The sequence below is a fragment of the Corvus hawaiiensis genome, chromosome 2, assembly GCF_020740725.1.
Source record: "Corvus hawaiiensis isolate bCorHaw1 chromosome 2, bCorHaw1.pri.cur, whole genome shotgun sequence".
NCBI lineage: Eukaryota > Metazoa > Chordata > Aves > Passeriformes > Corvidae > Corvus > Corvus hawaiiensis.
The window spans coordinates 106,556,277-106,581,417 of record NC_063214.1 but is presented as its reverse complement, the minus strand read 5'-3'; the positions used below and the strand labels follow the sequence as shown (position 1 = coordinate 106,581,417).

Genomic DNA, 25,141 nt, shown 5'->3' with positions numbered 1-25,141 from the left:
ATTTTTATCCTACCTCCATGCTGCTGCTCCAGCCCACTTCTTGCTTTACCATATCCATAACTTAGGGGTATTCTCTGGTAGGTAGACGGAGAAGCAGGAGGTGAGCAAATTGGAGACATCGGAGGAGACTTGGGTTCCTATTTCAAAAACATACCAACATAAAACACACTTCTGAGACAAAAATTGTAAGAAATAACCAAGTAATGCTGCAAAGTGGTCCAAGTGCATACAAGACGATGGACAAACAAGAAACCAACACTGCAGCGTCCTTAGGCCCTTTATTTCCAAGAAAAGGCTTAAAACAGACAAGACAGGATTTGGTACTGAGCCTTTAAGGGGTAAAGCATGGCAGTACTATAGCAAAGCTTTACAATGATCCACTCAATATATTTTACTTCCAAAGGTGCCAGAAGTAGTATATGTAGAAGGCTCAATGTGAGTGGATAGCTTTAAATTTACATAGTGTGAGTGCATTCTTTGTGGGAGATCATTTTTTGTACAAAAAAAATGTACAAAAAAATTAAACTATATCTCTGAATCAGTATTTTAAACACTGTTGATCTGTAGGGTCACTGGGTAAGCTTTCTCTTTCCTTTGACTTACTGAGATTGCTTGAGAAAAGGATATAAGCCTGAAAGGTTTTACCAAATAAAGAGGAAAATACAACACAACACAGATAACCCAGATGGAGCCAGGGGTTTGAGGGCAGTGTTCTGCCCTGGTGTCAGTACACAGAGAGACAGGCATACATGCTCATCTTCCTCATCCTGTTATTCCACCTGTGTATCTTGTCATCAGCTTGCTCCTGCTGGCTGACCTCAGGCTGGGAATGCTGTTACTGATGCCAACGCACCGTGTGATAAACGTGAGCACGTGTTTTGGGAAGATAAAAGTGCTTCCATCAGGCACTTACAACATGACCTGATACAGTACCAGAGGAGAAGGTGTCAAGCCTGGGGAAAATTATGCAAATCAGTCTTTATGAAAATTATGTGGCACTGTGAAGCTTCTTGTATCTGAACAAGTGCTCTCTACTCTCCTAAACACAGGTAATACGAATGTCCCTTGGATGCTTTATGAAACTGGCATCTCAGAACAACAGATGCTGGGACAATGTTTCACTCAGGACAAAAGAAGAGCAGATTTCTTCTGGACTATTCCTTGGGCAGAGAGAAATGAAAAAAAATTTGGGGGCCTTACCCCACCCAAAAATAGCGGCTCATGATTCAATACCTCATCTCCAATTGAGTATTTCTAGAGTGACTAAGAACCATATTGGCCATGGGAAATCACTCACTTTCCTGTTCTGTTTCACAGACAGATTTCTCTTTGCTGCTTTTGCTTACTCCTCTCCAAGAAACAGTGCTGGATTAAGTAGGAGGACAACACTGAAAGAACTTACACAGAATATTACAGGGCTGACAGCTTTATACTAGCTCATACAGAGAATTTTCTTCAGGGAAGCAACTGGGATGCATCAAAACCAGAATACAAGCGTGATGGGGATTATTTGCACATCAGGAGTTCATCTCCTGCCTAGTATTGGAAAATTGAATAAGCCCCTGTGAGTGTAATCATTTACAGGACTGGACCCAAAAGGAGGATGCATAATGACATGTTGGCCTGAAGGAGACAAGCCTGTTACCTGTTTGTCCCCTTCATCTGTTCTTTTGTAAGAATTTTTTTCCAAAATTGCATGTGGAACCTGAAATTTAACTCCGTGGAATTCTGCTGGAGTCTCATATCGTACTTCAGTGTCATTTTTCAGCGCCATAAATCGCGGCAGAGGCAACTCTTTATGAAGAGAGAGAAAAATTCAATTTAGACTACAGACATAAGAAGACTACAGAACATTTAAGCAGTATCGTCTTGTAAAACCAATGAAAAGTTTATCTATAAAAGACTGCTACTTATATTTTGTAACATTTTTAAGTGTGGGACTCCTTTGATTATTTTATGTCTTAATAAAAATGTGAATGTTACACAAAGCTACATTCACTAGCTTAATATATAATCTCTTCATGCAAAGAGAAAGAGAAAGAAATAAGCCTTGTGCATGTTATTAAAGCAAGCAGCAAACTCATTTCCTGCCTTCAAAACCTTGCCTGTAATGAAAAGAATAGTTTCCCACAGAAACTGCGGGACGGATGAATTAATCAGTCAGGATCACAGTACGCTTAATGCTGCCATCATAAAAGGAACAAATCAAAAATGGTAGGGTTCAGGGATCACACCAAGGCCTAGAGAGACAGCTGTGTCAAAAGGTCCCATGTTGCATCTGCTGTGCAGAGCAAGAGAGTGACACTTTGTCACTCTTTAAGACAATTCTCAATTATTTTGCAGAAACACCATTTATTTTTGAGCACAGTCACCCTACAAGATCAATACAATTAAAATTAACAGAATGCTCAAAACCAAGCAAAGCCATTCATCCATAACCACGAAGAAAAAGAATCAATTGCAGTTTGGTACACTACTCACCCCATTCTAAAGGCACTCATATATTTTCTAGAAAAAAAGTAATTAGCACTGGAAGCAGTTGTACAGAAATTGTACTGAAACAGTAAGTCAGCAGGATATCAATACAAGGACTGCAAGTACCTGTTTTCACTCAGATTTGTGGATTATTTGCATATGCTGAACTTGTAAAACCGAGTAAATCTCAGTTCAGATTTCTAATTTAGTTTGTTGAGAGTTTTTTGTTGGTTTGGTTTTTTTTTTTCTTTTTAATTAACATCTTTAAAAAGGACAGCAATGCAAGAGAGAGTGCACAAACTGTCTGTAAGGAAAACTGACAGACAAATCCACTCCTCTTCACCCTTGATTCAAAGTCCTGTTCCAGCAAGGCAATGAACCAAACTGTGCCAGCTGCATCTGATCCCCTCCACTTGGTCAGGAGCTCTGCACCGTGGGAGCTCAGCGTACACAGGTCAGCATGTGCTTGTCATTCTGGCCTTCCCTCCCTGGGATGGGGCAGAGCTGGGAACCATCTCCCTGTGCCTTGCAACACACATGAATCTGACATTTCGTTGCCCTTACCAGGGACAGCTATGCTGGGAGCAGTGACCTGATTGCAGGACTGTGAGTAGGTCCTGCCTTTCCGGCCTTCTCTCTGATCTAGCAGCCGGTTGCATTGCTCCTCCATCCATTGAGATGGTGCAAGCACAGCCTCAGGACATGGCTTGAATGCCCACCTGGGATATGGGAGCTAAGGGTTCAAACCTGTTCAAGCTCAAGCAAAAAGCCCTGTGTTTTGAAGCCCAAGCTCTGCTGAGGCAGAGTGTGCATCACCAGGGCAAGAACACAGAGTTCCCTCCAAGGTGCTATCAAGGTTTCACAGCTGAAGGGACCTGCTTCCTCTCTTCATCGCTTGAGTTAGATAAGACTCTTTCAAAAAGCCTTCTTCTCCACAAAAAATGGTACATTTAATATTACTGTCAATTCATCGGGAAGAATAAAGCTGTTTTAAAATACATCTAATACACATTTTCATACCTATTCACAGTAAGCACTATGATTTTATCAGCATTACCCGTTTATTTCAGTGGGATTATTTGCTGAAGCAGACAAGTGTTACAATCTGCCCTGCAAAGAGAGACTTCTTGACCTGCCCATGTCCCCCACCATGTGCCTCCACCCAAAGCACCTATCAGCTCTTACTCTGGACAGCTGTCAAGACTAGAGGCTGAAGGCGAGAGAGAAATGCCTCTCCCACACTGATCATCTGTCATTCCTGCCATTCCTTTGTAATGCCTTTTCCAGAGGTGGATGTCATCACAGATCTGCCATATATGTAATTCACTGAAATTTTCTACCACTCACGTAGTGCAAGTAACATTACCTTCCACTCTTTCTCTGCTCCTTAAAATTGTTGATAGAAACATAAGAAGAAAGAGTTTACCACCATGGAGAGCTGACAAGCATTAAAGAAAGTGAGAAACAAGTGCATAGCACTGCAAGCAAAATTTGCTACTTACCATTCTTAATGCTCTCAATCCGTACTGGGAACCCTGACTGTGCTGCTGCAATTAACTTCAAAGCAATATAAAATTGAGCAGGACCAAAATAACCCACGCGCTTGGCTCCACAAACTTCTGTAATCTAAGAGAGAAGAGACACATTGTCGGTTAAATGCATTTCACTCTTCCAGGAGATGTCAACATCTCTACACAAACAAAGAAAAAACTCTTAAAAAACCCCCACAAAACGCTTGTTGTATTTGAAGTTTTCTACTACGCATATTTGTTTCAACTCAGAACATTAGTACACCAGAGACAGATTGGTAGTTGCTATGCTTTTCAGAAGCACTGCTAGTTAACATTGCCATCCTTAAGCAAGTTAGGGGTTTTCATACTATGTAAGATTTTAACCGCAGGTGAAACGAGAATTTCTGAAGTACCCTGTCTAGTAAAACATTTCCACCACAGAAGCTGTGATATCTTTAGAAAATTGTACTTAATGTTAGCCCTAACAACAACAGTTCAGGTAACTACCATTATTGGAACATAAACAAAATAAAAGACCCCAGCACACCACTTGAGCAAACACTATTTCTTGTGTGAAAAATTACCATGGTCTCAGCACTGAAATTTAACTTTGTTATTTGCTTCACTCTGCCACTTTTATGAAGCAAAGAGCACCATGTTCACACACTCAGACAACGCCCAAACAAACAACAGGTATCAGAAGGTTTTAAGCACGAGCGCCAGTTCTCCCGTGGCTGGAGCTCCCAGATGTTCACAAACAAACCTCAGACAGGCACTGGGGTTAGAACAAAGCCTATTTGCCCCAGACATAAAAGGAAATCTCAAATTGTTTTCCTGAAAATACACCTAGATTAGCAATGTCTCCTGGCTGGCAAGGTGCAGTCTCTGTGACAGTTCTCCATGGGCAAGGGCTGCTTCAGAAAAGCCACATTCGTGGATTGGCTCCCAAGCTACAACAGCATGACAGAAAGTATTATGTTGCATATAAGCAAACAGCACAACTGAATAGTCTATTTTTTCTGATTTATTTTTATATGTATATATACACGTACATACACAGTGGGAAAATGTCAGGTCAAACAATTACTGAAAAAAATCAAATGTTTTGGAATGGTAATTCTTTCTAATCAAAGACAAATGTCTTCAAGCAAGCCCTTTATTCTCTGGATGTGGCCTCTGCTTTGAGCTGAATGAGCTCTCGCTACTTTCTCTTCCTACAGGTTTCAGACTTGGTCACAAGATACATCAAATAGTTTTTTTATCTTACTGCTTGATGAAAAGCAAGATTGAGTCTCTGTATAAGGACAGCTTCAATTAACCAGCAGTATTTGCCATTCTCTTTCCTCTGCTGTTTTCTTTAGTTACTCTGGCCTTTTTTATTCTGCCCTTCCCTCTATCACTGGCCTTGCTTATTTTATTTTCCGGCGGGAAAGCAAGGCACTTGGGATGCGCCCCAGATGGATGTCTGGGCACACTACTGGTACCCTTTCTGAGCTTCAAAGCAGCATTCTTCCCCTTGTCCCTGGATGCTCCCAATTCACTCAGTCTCACTGCCCATACCACCCGCTCCTGCATGGTCCTTCCCCAGCAAGCAGCCCTGGCTCTGCCTGGTGCAGTGGTGTGGAGCACAGGCGACTGCACTGGACCCCAGACACAGAACATGCACAGCAGCTGCACTTCAGACTGCTCCCCATGGGCACAACCTCCCAGGCACACCAGGCTCTGGCAGCTCTGGGGACAACGCTGCTATGGCAGGTATGTGAGAAGCCATCAGCTTATCCAACAGCCTAGGGAGAAGCAGATGGAGAAGAGGCACAACCAAGCTGAAATTCAATCTGAGTTCACAGCTCTGGTCTGTTATGGGAGACGTTTGTTAAAAAAATGCCAGCGCTGAACCAAGCAGTTGGCAAAAGCTGGGCACCCACTGGCAGCCAGGCCCTCCCGTGGAGGCCATGGGTGCTCAGCTCCTGTGTGACCCATGGGCAGTGCCTGGGATGGCCCCTGCTGTGAGGCAGAAATGGCACACAAAGCCCCTGGGTGTCCCGGGATGTACCCCATAGGGATTTTTCTCCTCTTGGGCTCTTTTCCTGTCATGGCTACGCTTCCTGTTGTGCCTATGCTTGCTGACACCGAGCAACACCATTTCCATGATGTGTTTCCTCTCGCTGGCTGCTGGAAAAAGGCAATATTGAGCAGCTTGGACTTTCACATAGATGCTACTATCTTCCCGAAGAGTTAACTTTCCATATACTTTCTATACTTTGAAATATTAAGGCTGTTTAATGCTGCAAATGCTCTGCTTGCTCCTCATATGGAAACATGAACATTTTATTCTGAACAAGCAGACTAAAAATTTTTAGCAAGGATATACCATCCCTCAAAATACAGTGATGTTTCTCAAGCACACATACAGCCAACCAACCTGAAACTGCCTCTCTGTAATTTTGCTTTTTGATGATAACAATAGAAATAAATTTTGTAGACACAAGCTTCTCTGTTATTTGCGCAACCAGACTCTGAGTTCTTTGTTAATGGTTCCAAGCAAAAGATGGAAGCTGACAGAGTAGTCAAATTTATTACACAATTAATTAAGGGTATTTATACAGATTAATTGCAGGTACAGGTATTTACTCTCATCAGGTTCCTTCTCCAGTTAAAGGAGATGGTCTTGGGTTCCTTCCAGCCAGCATTTCACACTGTCTGCATCAGGACCCTGCTCAGAAGTGCCAACAGAACCAGCAACCACAGAGGTTAGTGGCAGATTAGCCTTTATCCAAAAGTAAATCCTCAGAACATGCTGCCTACTCAAATTTCCCCAGCAGCTTAAACTGAACACTGTACTATTTTTTTGTTTCCTGGTTTTACCTTTCACAGGGTCAGTGCACATAGCTTTTTGATGGGCAGATTACACTTAGTGATATGCAATTCTGAAATTAAGCTACTTTGTATGAGACACTATTAGGAGTCTCCAAGATCCATCCAAATTAAAGACACTGCATATGAATGTGATATGGTAATTTTTCATTTAAATCCTTAAAACTGTTGTCAGTTTGGGCTGCATGCTTTTCAGCAAGCCAGCAAGGAAAGAACTGGTATTTTCTGCTTGTGCACTGCTGAACAGGCACACATATAAATCAAAACAACTTGCATGCCTTGATATTTCAAGGCATTTTAAGGCTGTCAATTTACATTACAATTTTTCTTTTAATTCTCCAGCAGAAAACTGTAATCCTCCAGTGACAGCAAAATTTTTAAGGAAAGTGTAATGAAGAGTGTATTGGAAATAATTTTTTCATGGTGGTAGGTTACAGATGTTGCTTGCCAAATCTAACCTCAGGATGATAAACAGAATTAGTCCAAAAATCACACAGAATCACAGAATGGCTGGGGTTGGAAGTGACTGACCTCTGGAGATCCTCTAGGTCCAATCTCCTTGCTAACACAGGATCACCTAGAGCTGGTTGTACAGGATTGTGCCCAGGAACGTTTCAAATATGTCCAGAGAAGGAGATGTTCCAGTTCTCTGCCATTCTCACAGTAAAGAGGTTTTCCTCATATTCAGATGGAACTTCCTGTGTTTTCCTTTGTCCCTGTTGCCCCTTGTCCTGTTACGAGGCACAACCAAGAAGCCTGGCTCCATCCTCTTGACACCTCCCTTCAGATACTTACCTACATTGATAAAATGCCCTCTCCATCTTCTTCAGGCTAAACAGGTCCAGGTGCCTCAGTCCCCTCCTAAGAGATGCTCCAGTCTCCTGGTCATCTTTGGAGCAGTGATGCTTGAACTTTAACCACTTGGACTCACCCCATACCTTCTAGAGCCCTAACCCATGGGATTCCTCCCTGAAGAGGCCAAAGTCAGCTCTCCTGAAATCCAGGGCTGGGACCCTACTTTTCGCCCTGCTTCCTCCACGCAGGATCCTGAAATCCACCATGTCATGGTCACTGCCCACAACCTTCACATCCCAAACCAGTCCTTCTTTGTTTGTTAGTACAAGATCTAGCATCACACCTCTCCATGCTGGCTTCTCCATCACTTTTGTCAAAAACTATCACCAGGATAGTTTTTGATAGCTCTGCAGGACTCTCCTGGCCGGTGTGCCCAGCTATGCTGTCTTCCCAGAAGATACCAGAGTGGTTGAAGAAAGTGGTGAAGGCTTGTGATCATGAGGGTACTTCCAGCTGTCTGTAGAAGGCCTCATCGACTCCTTCTCCTGATCAGGTGGCCTGCAGCAGTATTCCAGTCATGGAAAATTGCCCTGTTCAATGGTTTGTGAGGCAAGAACACTATGCTGAGTGGAAAATGCATTTTCAGCAGGTAGCCTTAACACACTTGTTCTGTAGAGGAATTGCACCACGTTCCCTACCAAACATCCATAAGAAGGAGAGAAAGAGCAAAATCTGTAAGCCTACACGCCTTCTGACAGGTCAGAAGTTTTTCTATGGTTGTAAAAATATATACTTTTTAGCAATTATTAAAAAACAAATCTCTGATTCATAAATCTTAAAATCTGAAATGTTCTGTTCAGAAGAGTTGCTGTTTTAAACTACTGTGTTCCATGCAAACTTCTAATAGAAAAGCCCTACATCTTCAGATACTAGAACACAGAGCAGATTTTTGTACTTTTTATCCACTCACTCTCTGCTCTATTGGCTGACAGCAAGTGTTATTTTTATAATTGCTCCTTGAAGACATCCCACATGAAGCAGCTTTTCCCAGCACAATCTGACATTGTTCCAGCTCTCCCCAGCTCTCTCCAGACAAGTTTCCACTGCAGTCTCCAAGAGCACTGACCTCGCAAACACACTGGGCAGGTCTAATTCAGATTGCAAGAACTAAACTTCAAAAACTGAATATGAGCTGCTTTCCGTAAGTAGAAAAAGATTGTTTTCCGTAAGTAGAAAAAGAAGTATAATCAGAAATAACTATACTCTAATCCTGTGGACAGGCTGAAATGGCCATTCTGCAGCCTCAAGGGAAAGGTTTTCACCTGTAAGGCAAAGGTAGACCTGGGACTTCTGCTTTTTCATTCAGCCATTAACACTGCTGTGGCAGCCTCTGTATCAGGCTAGCACACAGTTTTGTCCATTCTCTGTCACCCTGCTGCTACTTGCCACATAGATGGTCACTGCTGGTCATTCATGCGCAAACCCAGCTCAAAGGTGCTCACACCTCCATGCGGGACCCTGTGAGAGCACGTGTGAGTTCAGTGCAGTCACCTCATTCAGAGAGAAAAAGAAGATGACCATCACTGGCTCCTATGTTAAAGGAAATTTTCTTGCTACAGTTTCCATCTCAGCCCAACCCCAGAATGCACAGCTATTTTACTTGTCCTTGCTCAATCTATGATGACATAGAAATATTTTCCAGTTTATCAACTGCCTCTGAATTTTAGGGAAGGTGTTGAAAAGCTTTTGCCACTACCCATGCACGCCTCACCCAGCGCTCTCCCAAGGACGACCAACTCTGATGCCACTGTTCAGACCTCAACCACAGAGTGACCTAAGGCTCCCTTCAACCAGCTGCTTATAATAGTTTCAAAAACAAATACTTGTAGCAGTGGCTTATCAACAGCTTATCTCAAAATTGTGTCATGCATCTGACCCACTTTACCCTTTCTTTTTTTTTTAATTTGTGTTTACAGACTCTTTGATCTGCTTGTTACAGACAAGTTTTGCTACATTCTTAAACAGGTATTTCTCTCTCAATGGATCATTGTTCAGACATTTGTAAAATGACTTGGAGCCCAGGGCTACACATCTATTTCTTCAATATTTAAAGCAAAGTAAGAAACAACACATCAAGGATTACTGACTGGGAAGACAACAGGAACATGCTGGGGTGTTACATACCCAGATGTACATAGGAAGAGGCTTTGCCATGGATTAGGTTCTTTACCTCTGCTCCTTCCTATCAGTGTAACTATTTATTTTATTCCATCATCTTGTCTTTTAAAAACAGATGTTTCATCTATTTTAGACTTTTTTTAAACATCACATGAAATGCTTACTAAAAATCAAGCCATTTTGAACAAGCAGGGTTCCAATGTCTAAAACAAAATTTAAAACAGCTTAGTTTATGCACAAAAGACAATGCGTACATAGTATATTTTTAAAGACCTAACTATAATACATTCTCATGGTTTAAGCTCTGCATGATCATCACTTTACATTTAAGAACACCAGCTTGCTAACCTATGACAACCGTTAATTTTAAATTGCAAGGCAAGCAACAGATAAACTGCCAAAGCTTCACAACTTCACATAACAAAGACAGTGCTAAAAGCAGCAGAGAGCAACCCCCTGAGTTAGGCAAAAGCCTGCCGACAGCACCATCAGGGTTTCCCTAAACTCCCTCCTCCTGCCACAACCCAGAACCATTCACATCTGCCTGCACTGGTGCTCCATCTCACCTTTGCATATCTGGGGGGAAAGCACTTCACTTCGGGAACAGGGAGACACTTTTCTGTCAGCTCCAAGCAGGGCATTTTATGCCAACACCGAGAACTACCAGGCTCATGATTCAGGGCCCGCTGTGCGTGCACACATGTGCAGCCACTGACCACTGACAGAACTGCATCAAACAAACACGAAACCAGGTTCAAACAACTCTAACAATTAAGCTTAACAGTAAAACCATTTTATATACTAGAAAATGTTGATTCCTTAGCAGAGGTTAAAAGTAACCCCAACCTGTAACACAAGTGGTTTCAATCAGTAAAGAGCCTGTGAGCAGGAGCAGGGCTGGAGCAGGGCTGACACACTTGGTCAGTGCAAGGGTCTGTCCAGTCCTCTCTCTTGTAGAACAGTGAGCTGTGGATGCCTGAGGAAACCCAAGCGTGTGAATCATCCAGTACTTCTCTTCAAGTGGGAAGCCTGGTAATGCCAGCATACCACGAGTCACAAAAACATTGATCTGAATTACGCAGCTATGAGGACATGTGAGTCAGCACTGATAATCAAAAGATTCCAATTATTAAGGAGTGTTGGCAAGAAAAAGTCTGCCAGGGAATAAAGGCTGCTGATACATGCTAGTATTTACAACCGTTGAAATATACCTGAAAGAAATGCTATCCCCTATGCTCAACCTTTTGTTTTTTAATATACAAAGGCTACTCAATCATTTACTTGCATGTGACGTGGAAAAGCTACACTTTGATCTCATGTCAGTCTCACAGGGGAGTTTAAGAAGCCCCATTCCTGAGAAATATCTGGTAATTGCCACACCAAGTAAATTATTTTCATTATAACAGTGCCTACAGCATTAGGTCAGAGGTTGTTACATACATTTGCTAAATCCACTTATTCACTGAACTGCTTCACATTCTTTGTACATAATCAGTTTGCATCTGGATATGGCAAGACAGATACTCAGCAGGCCACTCTCTGAAATGCTGCATGCACAGCCTTGCCAAATATCACTGTTAAAACCTGAAAACCCACAGAAATTTTCAAAGTACACAGAACTGAGTTATAGATGCTTTATCTGCTTTTCAAATCTTGACTGTGGAAGCAAGAGAGTAAGAGCAAGTAAAATGGCAAGCACGGAGCTGTCACACTGCCCCATTCAAACAAGTAAATAGCAGAAAATTCCCACAAGGGCTATCCAAATTTCTTCTGATGCATGTCACTGCCAAGAGCATTTCATTGTCTTGGCCATGAGTTTCATAAAGCCCATCCTACAGATGGTTAGCACTATATGTGCTATACATTGCAAGTATAGTTCTTTAAAGGCACTAGTCATCCCAGGATTTCTGTTCGTTTTCCTGCTCACCTCATCTCTTTCAAGAGCACACCTAGGGACATAACACAGAGAAGGTCCAGGACACGAGAGAATAGAACCCAGACTCTCTAATTCTTGTCCACTCAGCAGAGACATTGTCCTGAACTCCCCTAACCCACAAGCAACTGATATTGCAAGAGCTTGATGGAGGCAGGATATCCACACTGAAATGTGGCCGGGGCTGGAACCAGGCCAACCAAAATACTCATCTATTCCTAAAACTTTCATTTTCTGGTGGTTGAACTGAAAATAATGTCTAAATCTTACTCCTAGTGAGAGTGAATGAGGAGCTGCTTTTTAGCTCAAGTGGAAATGCCATGTTTTGCACAGGAGCTGCACCAGTATCCTGTGGGAATGAAAATACAGGATGATCATGGAATATTAAAGGCCAACACTACTTTTATCATGCAAAATCCTTGTGGTTTGGGCATTTTAGACTACTTCAGCAATGAAGTTGTTAATTATTTCAAATAATACTTTACACAAGCAGCGTATCCATTAGCATATCTTGATCCTGAGAGTACATTTTCACTGACTTAAAATATGGTACTCATTTATAAGCTTGAGTTCATTATTAGTCCAATGTATTTCAAAATGCATGTTTTTTTTAAATCTATTCAAAATGCTATGTGTATATACACAGGCAAAATTGAAATTAAATGTAACTTGAAACTCAGCCTTAAAAATCAAACCTTTGAAGGAAAGGTTTCTGCAATCTGTCCAAGCCTTTTTTTATAAAACGAAAAATTGTCTCTCCATTGCTGCAATTTAGATATGGATTAAAACATGAGGGTTTTTTTAAAAAAACCCTGAAAAACACTGACATTTTATAATGGAACTTGAAGCCATTTAAAATGCTGGACTCTCCAAGTCTGCACAGAAGCATGAATCTTGTAGTTTGCAATTCATACAGAGAATCCTTATCCTACCTTTGTTAAATTTCAGTCTCTTAACAGCATATCACAGACTGAGAAATTAAAGATTTTTCTGAAGAAAAAAATAAATCCCCATTGGTTGGGTTGGTGTCCTTTTTTTCTTGGACTAAAAATTCAGTTTGGGTATTATTCATACCAAACAAATGTGTATTACAGAAAATTCCACAAGGTGTTGCTAGACAGGATTTAATTTACTCTTTGAAGAAGCAAACATCAATTCTTTGCTGCTACTTACTCTTCAGTAAATGAGTAATTTATGAAGCTCTGCAATACAACTGTTTTGTTCTCATGTTAAAACATCATCATAAAAAGCTTCAGTATAAGTAACAATCTGTGCAATCATTGCCCAAACACCCATAAAGAAGCTTGCCAAACTCACCCAAAGTGCAAAGGCTATCTTGAAAAAGGCTGAAAAAGCTTAGCATTAAGGAGATAACATCTCCTGTGGACACACGGACAATTCGTTACGAACAGTCAAAAGATCTTGTCAAAATCAGAGACCCTTTCAACACCTAAGGAAAAACAATGGAAACTACTGCTAGATAAATGCTGAAGTCAAGTATAGTGAGGAAAACGGGCAGAAAGGCTTGTAAGCTTTTTTGCAAAAGTATAAAAATTAACTGTTTTCAGAAATTTCTTTCAACAGTTCCACTGTTAAACTCAAGCCAAGGCTACCCAAAATATGTGCCTTTACAGTCAAAAAATCTTTCTTTTCCCATTCTGTCCAAGTAACTGCATTGCTAGGTGTGAACCCCAGAAAACAAAGCTGTTTTAACTCACCACTGAGAGGTCTAGAGGACTGCCTACAGATGGTAGTACTGCAGTATGCTCCTGCTGCCTCTACAACAGCTGCCTTATTATTTCCACATTTCTTTGTAACTACATGGAAATACTTCAGGAGTTTCACTCTCAGATGCTATGCCAGGATAACTTCATGATCTGTTCCATTTGTAGCCGTTCTCACAGCTGAAAGCATACCAAGAGCGACCGACAGCAAACCTCATGACAATTGCTGTTATCTTTACATATCCAGGCAAAAACATTTCTCTACTTATCTTGAAAGGCGTGCAGCCTTTTCTTCTTAGCAAGCGTGCTCCTATTTGTTGATGGGACACAACCCCTCCAGCCACCACTGCAGTCCTGATGTACCCAGTCACAAACAAGATGTAAATAAATTCTTCACCTCTGATCGTACTCAAATAAGGCACCTCACACAATTTCCCTCTGCACAGGGACAAAATATTTGGATGCTGAGCCACGTGGGTCATGGTTTAATTGTGCAGGATAAATTTGTGCGGGTTGTAGATGACAAAAGATCAAACACAGAGGACATCTAATGTAGTCTGGAAAGATTACAGAAAAACATCCAATGTTTAGCTTTTTACATTTTAGTGACATCTTGCATCATTGCAGTACAAGGCCTGTAAAGAAATTCAAAATCTTTTAAGTTTCAGCACAAACATGAGTTTCTGCTGTTTGAGTTCTAATACACAGGATATTACCCAAATAACGAGGTAGTGTGAAAAACTAAAAAGACACAGGCAGAGGTCACTGGCAGAGGCAGTAATCAAAACTCCACTTTCAGCAGTCATCACTACTTTACTCATTTTGCCAAGCTCTTTTGACCGCAAGCACCAGTAGCACTGCTGACTACAAGCTCATTGATTCACTCTTCAGGTTTCCTCCCACACACTCTTACAAAATCCTAGCCCAAAGCTCAAGAGACTTCCACTTCTTCTCACATTGCCAGCACTGAGCCCCTTCCAGAATGCCCCAGCAGTCCAGGGGACAGATGGCCAGGCTGTACCCAGAAGCGCCCGCACAGCTACAGACCTTCCACCTCCGTGAGCTCACATCCCTGAGTGAGGGCTTGCAGAGGAGACTGGAAAACCCCTCCCTTGGAAGATGTGCTGACAAAGGCTTAGACCTAAATCACTTTGCTCAAAATAATATGCAATTGAGTCAGCTTTCCCATGACTTTTGGGATAAACCCTTAAAAATGCAGGAGAAGTAACTAGCTTCAACTATTATTGAAAGAAATAAAAGCAGAAGTAGTCACCCTAAACTGAGCTGAGACTTGAATTTTGTGCACCCGTGCTGAACTGTGGATCGGCTGCACAACTGCTGGTGGCTGTGGCTGCCCATGGGATCCACAGGCTGCCCTGCCAAAAGCCCACAGCAGGGGGACAGGCAGGCTCCTAGAGCACCTCTCACTACTTCCATGCATAAGGCATTCCCAGGACATGCATCTGGGAAATATTCCCAAAATACAATGACCCAAACCCAACCAGCGATGAAACATAGAAGAGCTGGCCAAAAAAATACAGCAGCAAAGTTATCAGCTCCAGGTTTCTGGATTGAACTTCAGAAAGACTTGCACATGGATCAAAACTGGATGGCCTCTCCCACGCAAGACTCTGTAATAGCAAGATTTTTCTACAAGACAAAACTCTCGTTGATCCCTCTGGATCTATTTGTTTTCAGTGGGCCTTGGTTCCAGTAAAAAAATAGAATAAGGCTTTTCTTACACATTTTTGTCTAACATATGATTTATAACACCAGATTTTTTCACTCTGGCCAGTGCAACACAGATGAGTGCTGAAACATTCAGTTCAGCAACACCTTTATGCTTGTTTTCATTAAATTTCCTCCCAAATCTTTAATGGCTTAAAACAACTCTAAGACCCAAACATCACAATATTCAAAAATAAATAATATATCACCTAAGAACACCAACTGTCTTGCAAAATCTTCCTTAGCATTACAGAAAGAGGTAATGGTCCAGAATTAAACTTTAGCAACATGGTTTTAAAGATTCAGCACACTATTTAGAAAAGCTATTCTTTTTTTAACCACTCACAAAAATTAAATTCTGTACATTAAAAAAGGAGACCAAAAGTCCTACAAACTGTTCTAAATTATGCCTTTTCCAAAACCCCAGAGGGAGTAACTGATGAAGCGTGTTTTCCAAGTCGTGGTAGCAGAGTAAAGATTTGTGCAGTTTAAAATTAATTGATATGTTAGTAGAAGCATTGCACTCAATTGAAATGGGCATAACTCACTGACAAAGAGGTAAGTCAGGGGTGAAATTCTGTAAAAGGATTTTCTAACCACCAGGTCAGTGGCAATTTGTGTGGAACAGCTTAGGCTGGTTCACTCTGGAAAGGCAAAAGTCACTTAATGGTGCAGCCTATTTTTCAGCTATCAGAGATGCTGCGTGATCCATCACACATCACTGCTGCAGCCATTTCTGCTCAACTTTTCTCTCACATTCTGATAAAGATAATGATGGCCTAACTTGCACTTGCAAGAGACTATCAAAAATTGCTTTGGACTTTTAAGACACCAATAATTCTCCACACAGGGTATCTGTGCACCAAACCAAGGAACTCGCACACTTGCACAGCCAAGGGGAGCAACCCAATGGCCAAGATTTGCTATAGATACACAAATCCCAGTTTCATTTCTCCATTCTTGGCACAACTTTCAACAAACATTTATGGCTCAAAATAGCAAATAAATAAGGGAGAAATTAAAATATTGCACAGAAAAAAGACTGCTGATTTATTTGATTCTGAAGAGATGGGTAAAATGGAGAGTGATCTGTGACCAGTGTTGCATGCTGATTTCAGATCTCCAAAGGCACTGATGATCACTTCAGGAAACATACTACTATCTGCAAATCAAGAAACAAAGGTCCAGTCAAATCTTAGTGATTCTATAAGGATATGAGTATAGCTGTTTGTGATCCAGGTCTCATTTGATACAGAATTCAAAACACTCTGTGAATTCTGTATCAAATGAGACCTGGATCACAAATAGCTATGCTCATATCTGTTTGTGATTGACACAAAGTACATGACCTAGCACTTATCTTTAACCCTGCAAGAAATCCTTCTGCAATCAAATGGGACAATTCACAAATGGAGCATAACCCAAAAACAGGACAATAAGTCCGCATTTGCCTTAGGAAGACAGCTACATGCTTGTCTTCTGTTGTGCTGCATACTCAGTATTTACAATCTGCTCTAATAACTACTATATTAAACAATTATTTTGCATTGCCCCATCATTCAAGAAAAAGGAGCTCAGCAGAGATGCACTGGGAAAGAGCAACCATGTACCACTTCCACTCATGGCTGTTGCTGAAACACCTTCTCCAGCTCTCGGCACAGTTGTGTGTGCAAGAGGAGCTCACAAGGTACTTGAAATGCAAAATTATTCAGTTTCTCATTTCTTTGCTCTTAATGCAACAATTAACAACATGCTTATTTTGATGCACCTCCATTATTGAGGAGAAAACACAGCAGGCAAAGTATTTAAGAATATTAGCTGTAAGGCTTTTATGACTTTCACAGGACTTTCTCAATTAATCTAGAAAAACAAAAGGACATCTGTATACATTACTACATATCAGAATAAAAAATTATTTGCAAAAGCTTGTCACATGCAGCTTTTCTAAATATCTGCTCATTTTTAGCATTATTTTGCTTCAATATTGAAAATTAAGCCTATGCACCAGGAGAGTGAATGAACTAGTTAGCAATCATTTTTCCTTTCAATTGCTTTATTTTCTTTCTTGTTCTTTAATACTGGGAAGTTTTATATTTAGGCAGAAGTCGCTAGGCAAATTATTGCTTAAAGTAAATGAAAGCTAAATACCAGAACCCAAGTCTGTGTTGCATGCCAATTCATGTCTTAAAGGCAGCAGCCTCTCTTCCTTCTCCAAACCCTCTGCCTTATACTCTGCACAATTTCTGCACTAAATGAAACAAGAGTCCTGCAGTGCAAATAGTTTATCGTGCAATTAAACCCCACAACACACTCACAAAAGGAGCCAAAGTGCAGCAGCTTTAAAAAATAACCCAAACTGCAGAAGACAGAAATTATATTTTACTAAGCACATACTCTTTGAATGCCTGAGCTAGAAATTCTTTTCTTCTAAATTTCTCTCTCAGATTCACATTAAAACAACCCCATGTGAATTCACTAGGAAAGCTCAAGGGTTGAAAACCCCTGAGTTTCTTAACTACTATGTAAGTTTGAAGCCTAACTGAGAACAAGCAAAAGTGCTTAGCAAATATATATTCTTTCCCCTATTTTCCTTGACTAAACCATTTAAACTCCTCAGAGTGCAGAAACTGCTTAAGCTTTTAATTCCCTTGGTGCTTTTGCACAGGAATCTGTTGGCTTAGTAGACTTACAACAACCACTTTGTTAGGCACGAGAAGCAAGATAACAAGGAAAGTCCTATTCCCAACATTCCCCTTCACTCCAGTCCCACCTAACAAATATTGCTCTACCACCCCAGCTGCTGCCCAGCAAGACTGCCACAGAAAGTGCTGTCAGTTTGGGATTATCTCAAGTTTTATTTTACACTGGGAAATTAAATTTCAGATGCTCTTATTACTGATAACTTACTGAAAGCAAGTTTAAATGGAACAGGAAAATATCTGAATACAACATAAGACACATTATTGCCACATTTCTTCACTTGGAATTTTTCAACTATGGCTTAGTTTTATTTTGCTGTTGAAACTGGGTCTACAGTCAGAAAGCAAGAGTGATTTTTCCATGTGTAATATTTACAAAATCTTATAATAGATTTAGATTATATTTCATCATTAGATTTGAGGGTAGGGAAAGAAGGGCTGATGCAAGATACTGGAGGTTTTTGGGGGGAGAGGGAGGCCTTATAAGTTGCTGGGGCTTGCATAGGGGAGGGAGAGCGGTTTTACATTTGCTCTCCTGGTGACCCATCCACCAAGAAACCAAAAAAGCACCTCCACTGATGATCTGCTTCTCCCCACAGTTGTGGGCTCATTGCTGACAAGCATGACTGGCAGTTTTTTCTTTCTTCAAGTCCTTTGACATACTAACTTTCTAAGTTCTTCTACAGCATCTGTACAGAGGAGTTTCAACCTCTAGAAAAAATTCTTTCAAGTAGAAAAAAAGATCAAACTATTTGCCCACAAGAACTTTCTCCCTAGAAACAAATCAGTGTATACATATTTTGCAATGCTATCTGAAAGACTCTCAGATTTTATTAAAAAGTGAAACATCAAGATAAAATGATTTTTTTAAAAATCTATGCTATGACACCAGTTCTGAATTAAAACAACTTGCCTACTCTAACTAGCAACAAGAAATTAAAAGCAGCACTGTCCATTATACATTTTTAAAAATGTAAACTTCCTAACTCTCAGATAAAATTCTGGTGAGTAGAGATTCTTAAAATATTTGGGAGAAAAATTAAAAAAAAATAAAAGCCTTTTCTCAACATGTATGGCAGATACACTGTATTTACTACATTTCAAAACCCTGTTGGGATTGATGTCACAAATAATTCTGACTCTCAGCATTGTATGTATCTTACTAGCACAAAGAGGGTATTTAATACTGAAACATAAAATACAGCTGTGAGGAGTCCTATGCCTATAGATTCAGGTGATCTTGAGGTACATGCAAAACCAGGATGATTTTAACTCCAACAAATGACAAACTGTGCTACCTTTTCCTCACGAATAAACCCTAAGAACTACATAAACCTACTGAGAATTGGTATGTTCCTATGCAAACAATCACAAAAACATTGTGACAATCACAAATGTCACAATGCATTAAGAAGCAAAAAGCATTCAAAATGCCACATAAATAATACAGTTTATCAACACCAATTAAAAAATATTTTTGAGAAAGATAACCTTATTCCTAAAATACACATGCCCTTTTAGAAACCTATTTGCTTACCTGTATGTTTCATCCTTCCAGATGCAGAAATATAGAAAACCTTTCGTTCACAATGAACAAGTCACACAAAAATGACTCAATTGAACTACAGTTTATAATAGAATTTATTTGTATTCTGTACCTTTCTTTTTAATGTCACAATATTTGGGCAGCATACCCAGGCTCTTACTGTTTTAAATCCCTCAGAACTGCTTTCACAATAATAATTCCCACAACACTGAAAATCTTTGGCACTATACTTTAATGTCAAAAGGAATTAATTCAAACTCAAAGAATACAAAACCTTTTGTCCTTTTTAACAAGACATTTTAATGAGGTATATAATTGTACTTATTGCACATCAAGAGCACAAATTTAACCCAGATTGCATAAGAATACCAGAATTATTTTTTCCTGCTTACTAAAAAAGCTGGAGGCATTTCCATGTAGTATTAACCTTAAAAACCTTGACACCCCCACAGGAAACTGATTTTCTACAAAAACTTTGGGAAGGGTTCAGCTTGGATTCCTGAGCAAGACATTTACAATCCATTTGGGTCCCAACCTACAACACAGCCCACAGATGAGAGCACAGCATATGGAAACCCAACACATTGAACAAGCCCACATCAGATGAAACTTTGAGAATAGGAGGAGCTGAATGGAAGGTAACAAAACAAACAATTCTAGAGTTTAACATTTTTGCTAAGTCTCCTTATTAAACATTCTGTAATGAAATTGTTTTCACAGTAATTGCTGATCTTCTGTAAGTCTTGAAAGACATTGAGATGGCAATCATCCAACTTGTTTTGCCCCCAAGAATTTATTATATGACTTGTTTTTAAAGGAATTAATAAGAAACATTTCCTACTCAGAAAGGAATGTACTATGAATTTATTCCCTTACAGAGGGAGTTTTAATTTTAATTTTGGGGTTGTTTTTTTCAGTTTGGTGCCATTAGTTCCAGCTGAGGGCCCTTTGAACACTGGGCACTGTTATGAGGCTTTTATTTTCTGGTCCACAACTGATGCTGGTTTCAGGGACAAAAAGTGTCTGTGACCACACGAGGAAGCCACTAGCAGTTGTATGTTTTTAAAACTAGAATTTAAAGGAAAGAAAACAGACACAGGTGAACACACCATGCAACACAATACACCATTTCAACATCTCTGTAGGAGCTCTAACTTCAACCCTGCCTTGCTGGAAACTAACGTGCTTTTATGAACCTCAAAATCTTCATGAACTCTTTATGCATTAGCCCACTGGGGCAAGGAGACAGTTTTGGGGCAGGCACAATTCACTGACGGACAGCAAAGATCCTGCAGTTGGTTGATGCATTTTGGCTGTCTTCAGAGTCATGATCTGTGGTTGTGATCACCAGAATGGGTAGTACAGCCCTATCCATAGGGAGGACCTCTCCTGGCACTGCAGCTCCCCAGGGCCTTTGAAAACATACCAGTGTGCCTCAGACACAAGGGAGTCCCCCTGAGAACTCAGAGGAAAGCCACAGTGAAATTCCCACTTCTCTGAAGAATCACTCCCATATGGGCTTTATTCTTCTGTCCAATGTGACCATTTGTACTGTTTTCTGTCTTATTAGCAAATGCTACCTCAGGATTCTTGACCAAAAACTTTATTTACTTGCACCTTCCCAAGACTTCCTGGAGAAATGTCCAAATGTAAATTCCAGTTTGCAGCACTAAACTAAAAGGAGGCATGGTAACAGTTGGCTTAAAAAAGGAGAGGAATAATCTGTTCTTTATATCCTCTGTACACAGGATATAAACAACATAAGGCTTAAAAACAACCTTAAACCCAAAGGTAAGGCAGCAGTAGAGTCCATTACCTATAAAAGTTTTAGAGTTAGCACAAGGATTAACAAATTGCTCAACACATGGAAATGGGATTTTGCTATGGACAGGAAAGGGTATTTAGGGATCATCCAAGGTTCTTTCCATGCTTGTAGATTATTCAGCCTCCTTTAAAGATGTGGCTAATGTGATCACACCACACAATACTCTCACCAATACACTTCATAACTCATTAGCTTTGGTGCCCACTTGGTTTGAAAGAAGGGCAGAGGTGTCAAGAAAAGCATCTCCCAGACCATGATTTTCACAGGTCTTATCAGTACCACTGACACAGCTCAGCCCCTTCCCTATGCTGACACAGCCATCAGATGTCACGAGTTGTTTCTGAACCAGTTAATGTTTCTGCTACCACTGGCCCATGAAAAGTGCTATGCTGTGCTCACGCTGCCACTTGCCTTTTTCCTATGAAAAGGCAGTGTGGAAAACCAGGAGCAAGGGATGGCAGCCCAGTGGCAACTCTTAGGACACAAGTCCTAAGTCCTGAAAGATAAGATTGTGTCCACTGGTCCCTACGTCAGCAGCCATTTCAAGAAAAAACTACAGAAAGATTGCTAATTTTCAATAACACCTAACATCGACAAAAACCTCAGACATGCTCTTACTGATTATCCTTTCTTTTATTTCCTGTCACACCTTGAACAGTGAAAATTACAAAGTCCTGTCTTACTGGGCAGCCTTCTTACTAATGATCAAACCTTCTTCCTTTTATACACTAAAAGGATCCACGATCACTCCAGATTCACGGGTCTTCCTCCCTACTGGCTTCTTGCTCTAAAAGCAGCAGAGCCAGTAATAAGAGCAGAGAAATATTCAGACCCAGCTGAGCAGGGCTACAGGGACAACGGTGTGCATTGCCCATAGTTGTATCCTGCTTCTCAGAGGAAGTTCAGCCCTGGCATTTTCAGAACATGCACAAACATCTCTCTAGACTGGGGAAGCTGGTTAAACACAAGCATACATCCTCTGAAATTATTTTCCATTCCAAACAGTCTTTCAAACAAACCACGTTGCAAGCATTTTATACAGCTTAAGACCTGGAACACATTTACAAAGTCAAAAGGTACACGGTCAAGGAAAGTTTGGCTCATAATTAGATAACCTTACATAATTTTTTCCAAGATTTGGTATCAGCAAAAACATTTCTGCCATGAAATGAATGGTGGAGTTTGTTATTTTTAAATTCCACTGGATGTAGTTGTGCAGGTTTTGTACAAGAAAGTATTTTCCTGCAATGTTTATACTTAAACATTTCTATAAGAAAAATTTAAAGGTAAGACAAATGTTCCTTCCAAGTTAAGAACAACAGCAGAGAAATAGTGAGAAATTAAGCAAAGTCATTTTTACTCATAGTAAAAACACTTGTTTTTTTAAAGATTAAAAAAATAATAATCTGTAAATACTTTCTGAATGTTCCACAATCCTCTTAATTAAGAATGAAATAGATATGGAGATAATTAATGAGATAGATATATCACAAAAGAAATGTTTTGTATAAGACAATCTTGCTGCTGAGGAGACTTAAGCAAGCAGAAGAATCTCCTGCACACCAGCACAACTAGGGCAGTTTCCTCACCACAGGCAGTGGAACTTCCTGCAGGGAAACCACTGCTAAATGATCTAGACTTCTTAGACACAGCTGAAGAAATTAATGCCTCCTCACACAAGTGAGTGAGGAATGAGAAAATGGCAAAGATGTTGGGTATTTAATTTAGAAGCAGCCATCAGCTGCAACATGCTGAGCTGGCCCACTGTGTGAGGGGCTCATCTCCTTATTGTGCCAAGGATAACCCACCTGTTCATCTGAATCCCCAATATGATACATCATTTGGGGTCACAGGGAACCTGGGCCTAAGTACAATTTAAAAGAAAAAACGGGGGGGGGGAAGGAGCAGGCATGTTCTCTCCAGCTCCCAGGCAGATGGCAGTCACAAAGGCTGGAAACACTAGCAGAAAGAACTGGCACAAAAGGAACAAGAATAGTGCTGGGGCACATTGTCTCCAGCTTCACGGGGAGTTAGAGGGAATTTATAGAACAGACAGCTGGGGGTTCTGCAGGTGATCAGCTGGGGGTGCAGGTGATCCTGCAAAGCACTCCGTGGGCAAGGGGTACCTGCAAACAGAACTCCTGGCAAGCCCTTAGGGGACAACATTAAACCTCTCAGTGGCTGTGACCTATTAAATAGCAGAATATATGAGAATCCATCTCCACCAGTGTCCAAGCACTTGCATTTTTCTTAATGCCAGAAAACTAAGGAAACCAAGGAGGCGACAGGATTCAGCTCTAGTTTCAAGGAAATCTTCTCAAAGTAATACATTTTAGTAAGACATACAATTAAAAAAAAGCCCTAAGTAAAGCTGACAAAAAGAACAAGAACACATCCCTTCCGTTTCTCATCCCACTATTTATTTATTTCCTGGCAGATGCAGAGAAGTGTTGAAGCAGCAGCTCTCTTGGCTGGTGGAAGTCGCCAGCTGGAAACTAGGGGAACAAAGAGCAGTGCAGGTGGAGCCGCGTGGGAAGAGACAGGGGGAGCAAAGACGGGCACAAAAACAGCGGCACAGAGCAGATATGGAGACACCCGCCTGTCCCTTCTGCTCTTCTCCACTCACTACTACAGTGATTTTTAAAATGCTATTTTACAGCCATCTTTTATCTCATCCCCACACCACTCTTTGGAATCACAGAATCATTTAGGTTGAAAAAGACCCTAATTGAGTCCAACTGTTAGCCCAACACTGCTCCACAGATGGTGACTTGACCACTTCCCTGGGCAGCCTACATCAGTCAAGGAGTTGTCATTGAGCAGCAAAACCAATAAACCCCAGCTTTCTCTAGACCCTTGTCTTGAGGTGACATTCCTTTAATGTTTAACATGGGCTGATTTCCTTTTGGAACCTTCCTCTCAGCAGCAAAATTAATAGGGTTTTCTTTTACCAAATGACTTAGTCTTCCACATAACTCTCAGGAACTCTTCAAAGTCTCTCAATTTTCTTGAAATTTTGTTGAGATAGTTAACAAATTCAGAAGTTACTACTGGGCTGAATTAATAGCATCATTGCACAAGCCGCACCTCTTTCGAAAATCGGACCAAAGAAACCTCAGCCCATGACATAGGAAATTGACAAATTTTACATTACAGTAAGAAAGGTGAAGTAGAGTAAGTAGCAATAAAGGAGACCATCTCTTTTTTTTAGCTGAAAGCATACAGCTATATAGGAAATGGCAAAACCTTTCAGGAATATAGGTTTGTGTTTAGTCATATAGTGATAACAAAAAGACCATTAGTTGATAGGTCATTCCTAGCAGGAGATAAAATCTTGAATTGAATAAAGAACAGGGTGACACATCAAGCCAACCCCTAATGTGGTACCAGATGAGGGATGCCTTTCCTGCAGTATACATTACACATTCAGAAACCCAAAGGTGTCTTCAGCCATTTGACCATTTAATGGTTAATGAGACTGATGGGTGTTCACATAAGGATAAAAATAGCCTTCATATTATCCTTGCAACCTTGGCAATAAATGAGCTATTGCTGCTACAGAGGGGTAAACTGAATGTTCTATTGCAAATTAGTACTTCTAGCATTGTGCTTGCAGCATTTCTAGACAGACCACAAGAAAAGGGGAACTCTAACAGAGAGTGAGACTATCATTATTAAAAGCATTGACAGAAAATTCTAACGGAACAGAAACATCAGGAGCAGAGCAAAAGAAACATTTTATATTACATAGTACTAAAAATCCATTTGAGGTTAAAAAATTTTTAAGTGTAAAGTTTGGGAAGTGGTTCACTATGGCAATATATATTAGCTTATGATTCAAACACCTTTCCTT

General features: G+C 40.5%; 1 protein-coding gene across 3 annotated transcripts in view; it reads right to left on the bottom strand.

Annotated features, from left to right (window-relative positions):
• REPS2 (RALBP1 associated Eps domain containing 2) overlaps positions 1-25,141 on the bottom strand; it is a 97,775-nt gene that overhangs the window by 57,743 nt on the left and 14,891 nt on the right. For all 3 annotated transcript variants that reach the window (XM_048287009.1, XM_048286998.1, XM_048286990.1), the window contains exons 2-4: positions 3,978-4,101; positions 1,646-1,794; positions 14-137 (exon numbers count right to left, since the gene is read on the bottom strand). In XM_048287009.1, the coding sequence (XP_048142966.1) occupies positions 14-137; positions 1,646-1,794; positions 3,978-4,101 (397 nt within the window). The remainder of the gene's footprint in view (positions 1-13; positions 138-1,645; positions 1,795-3,977; positions 4,102-25,141) is intronic.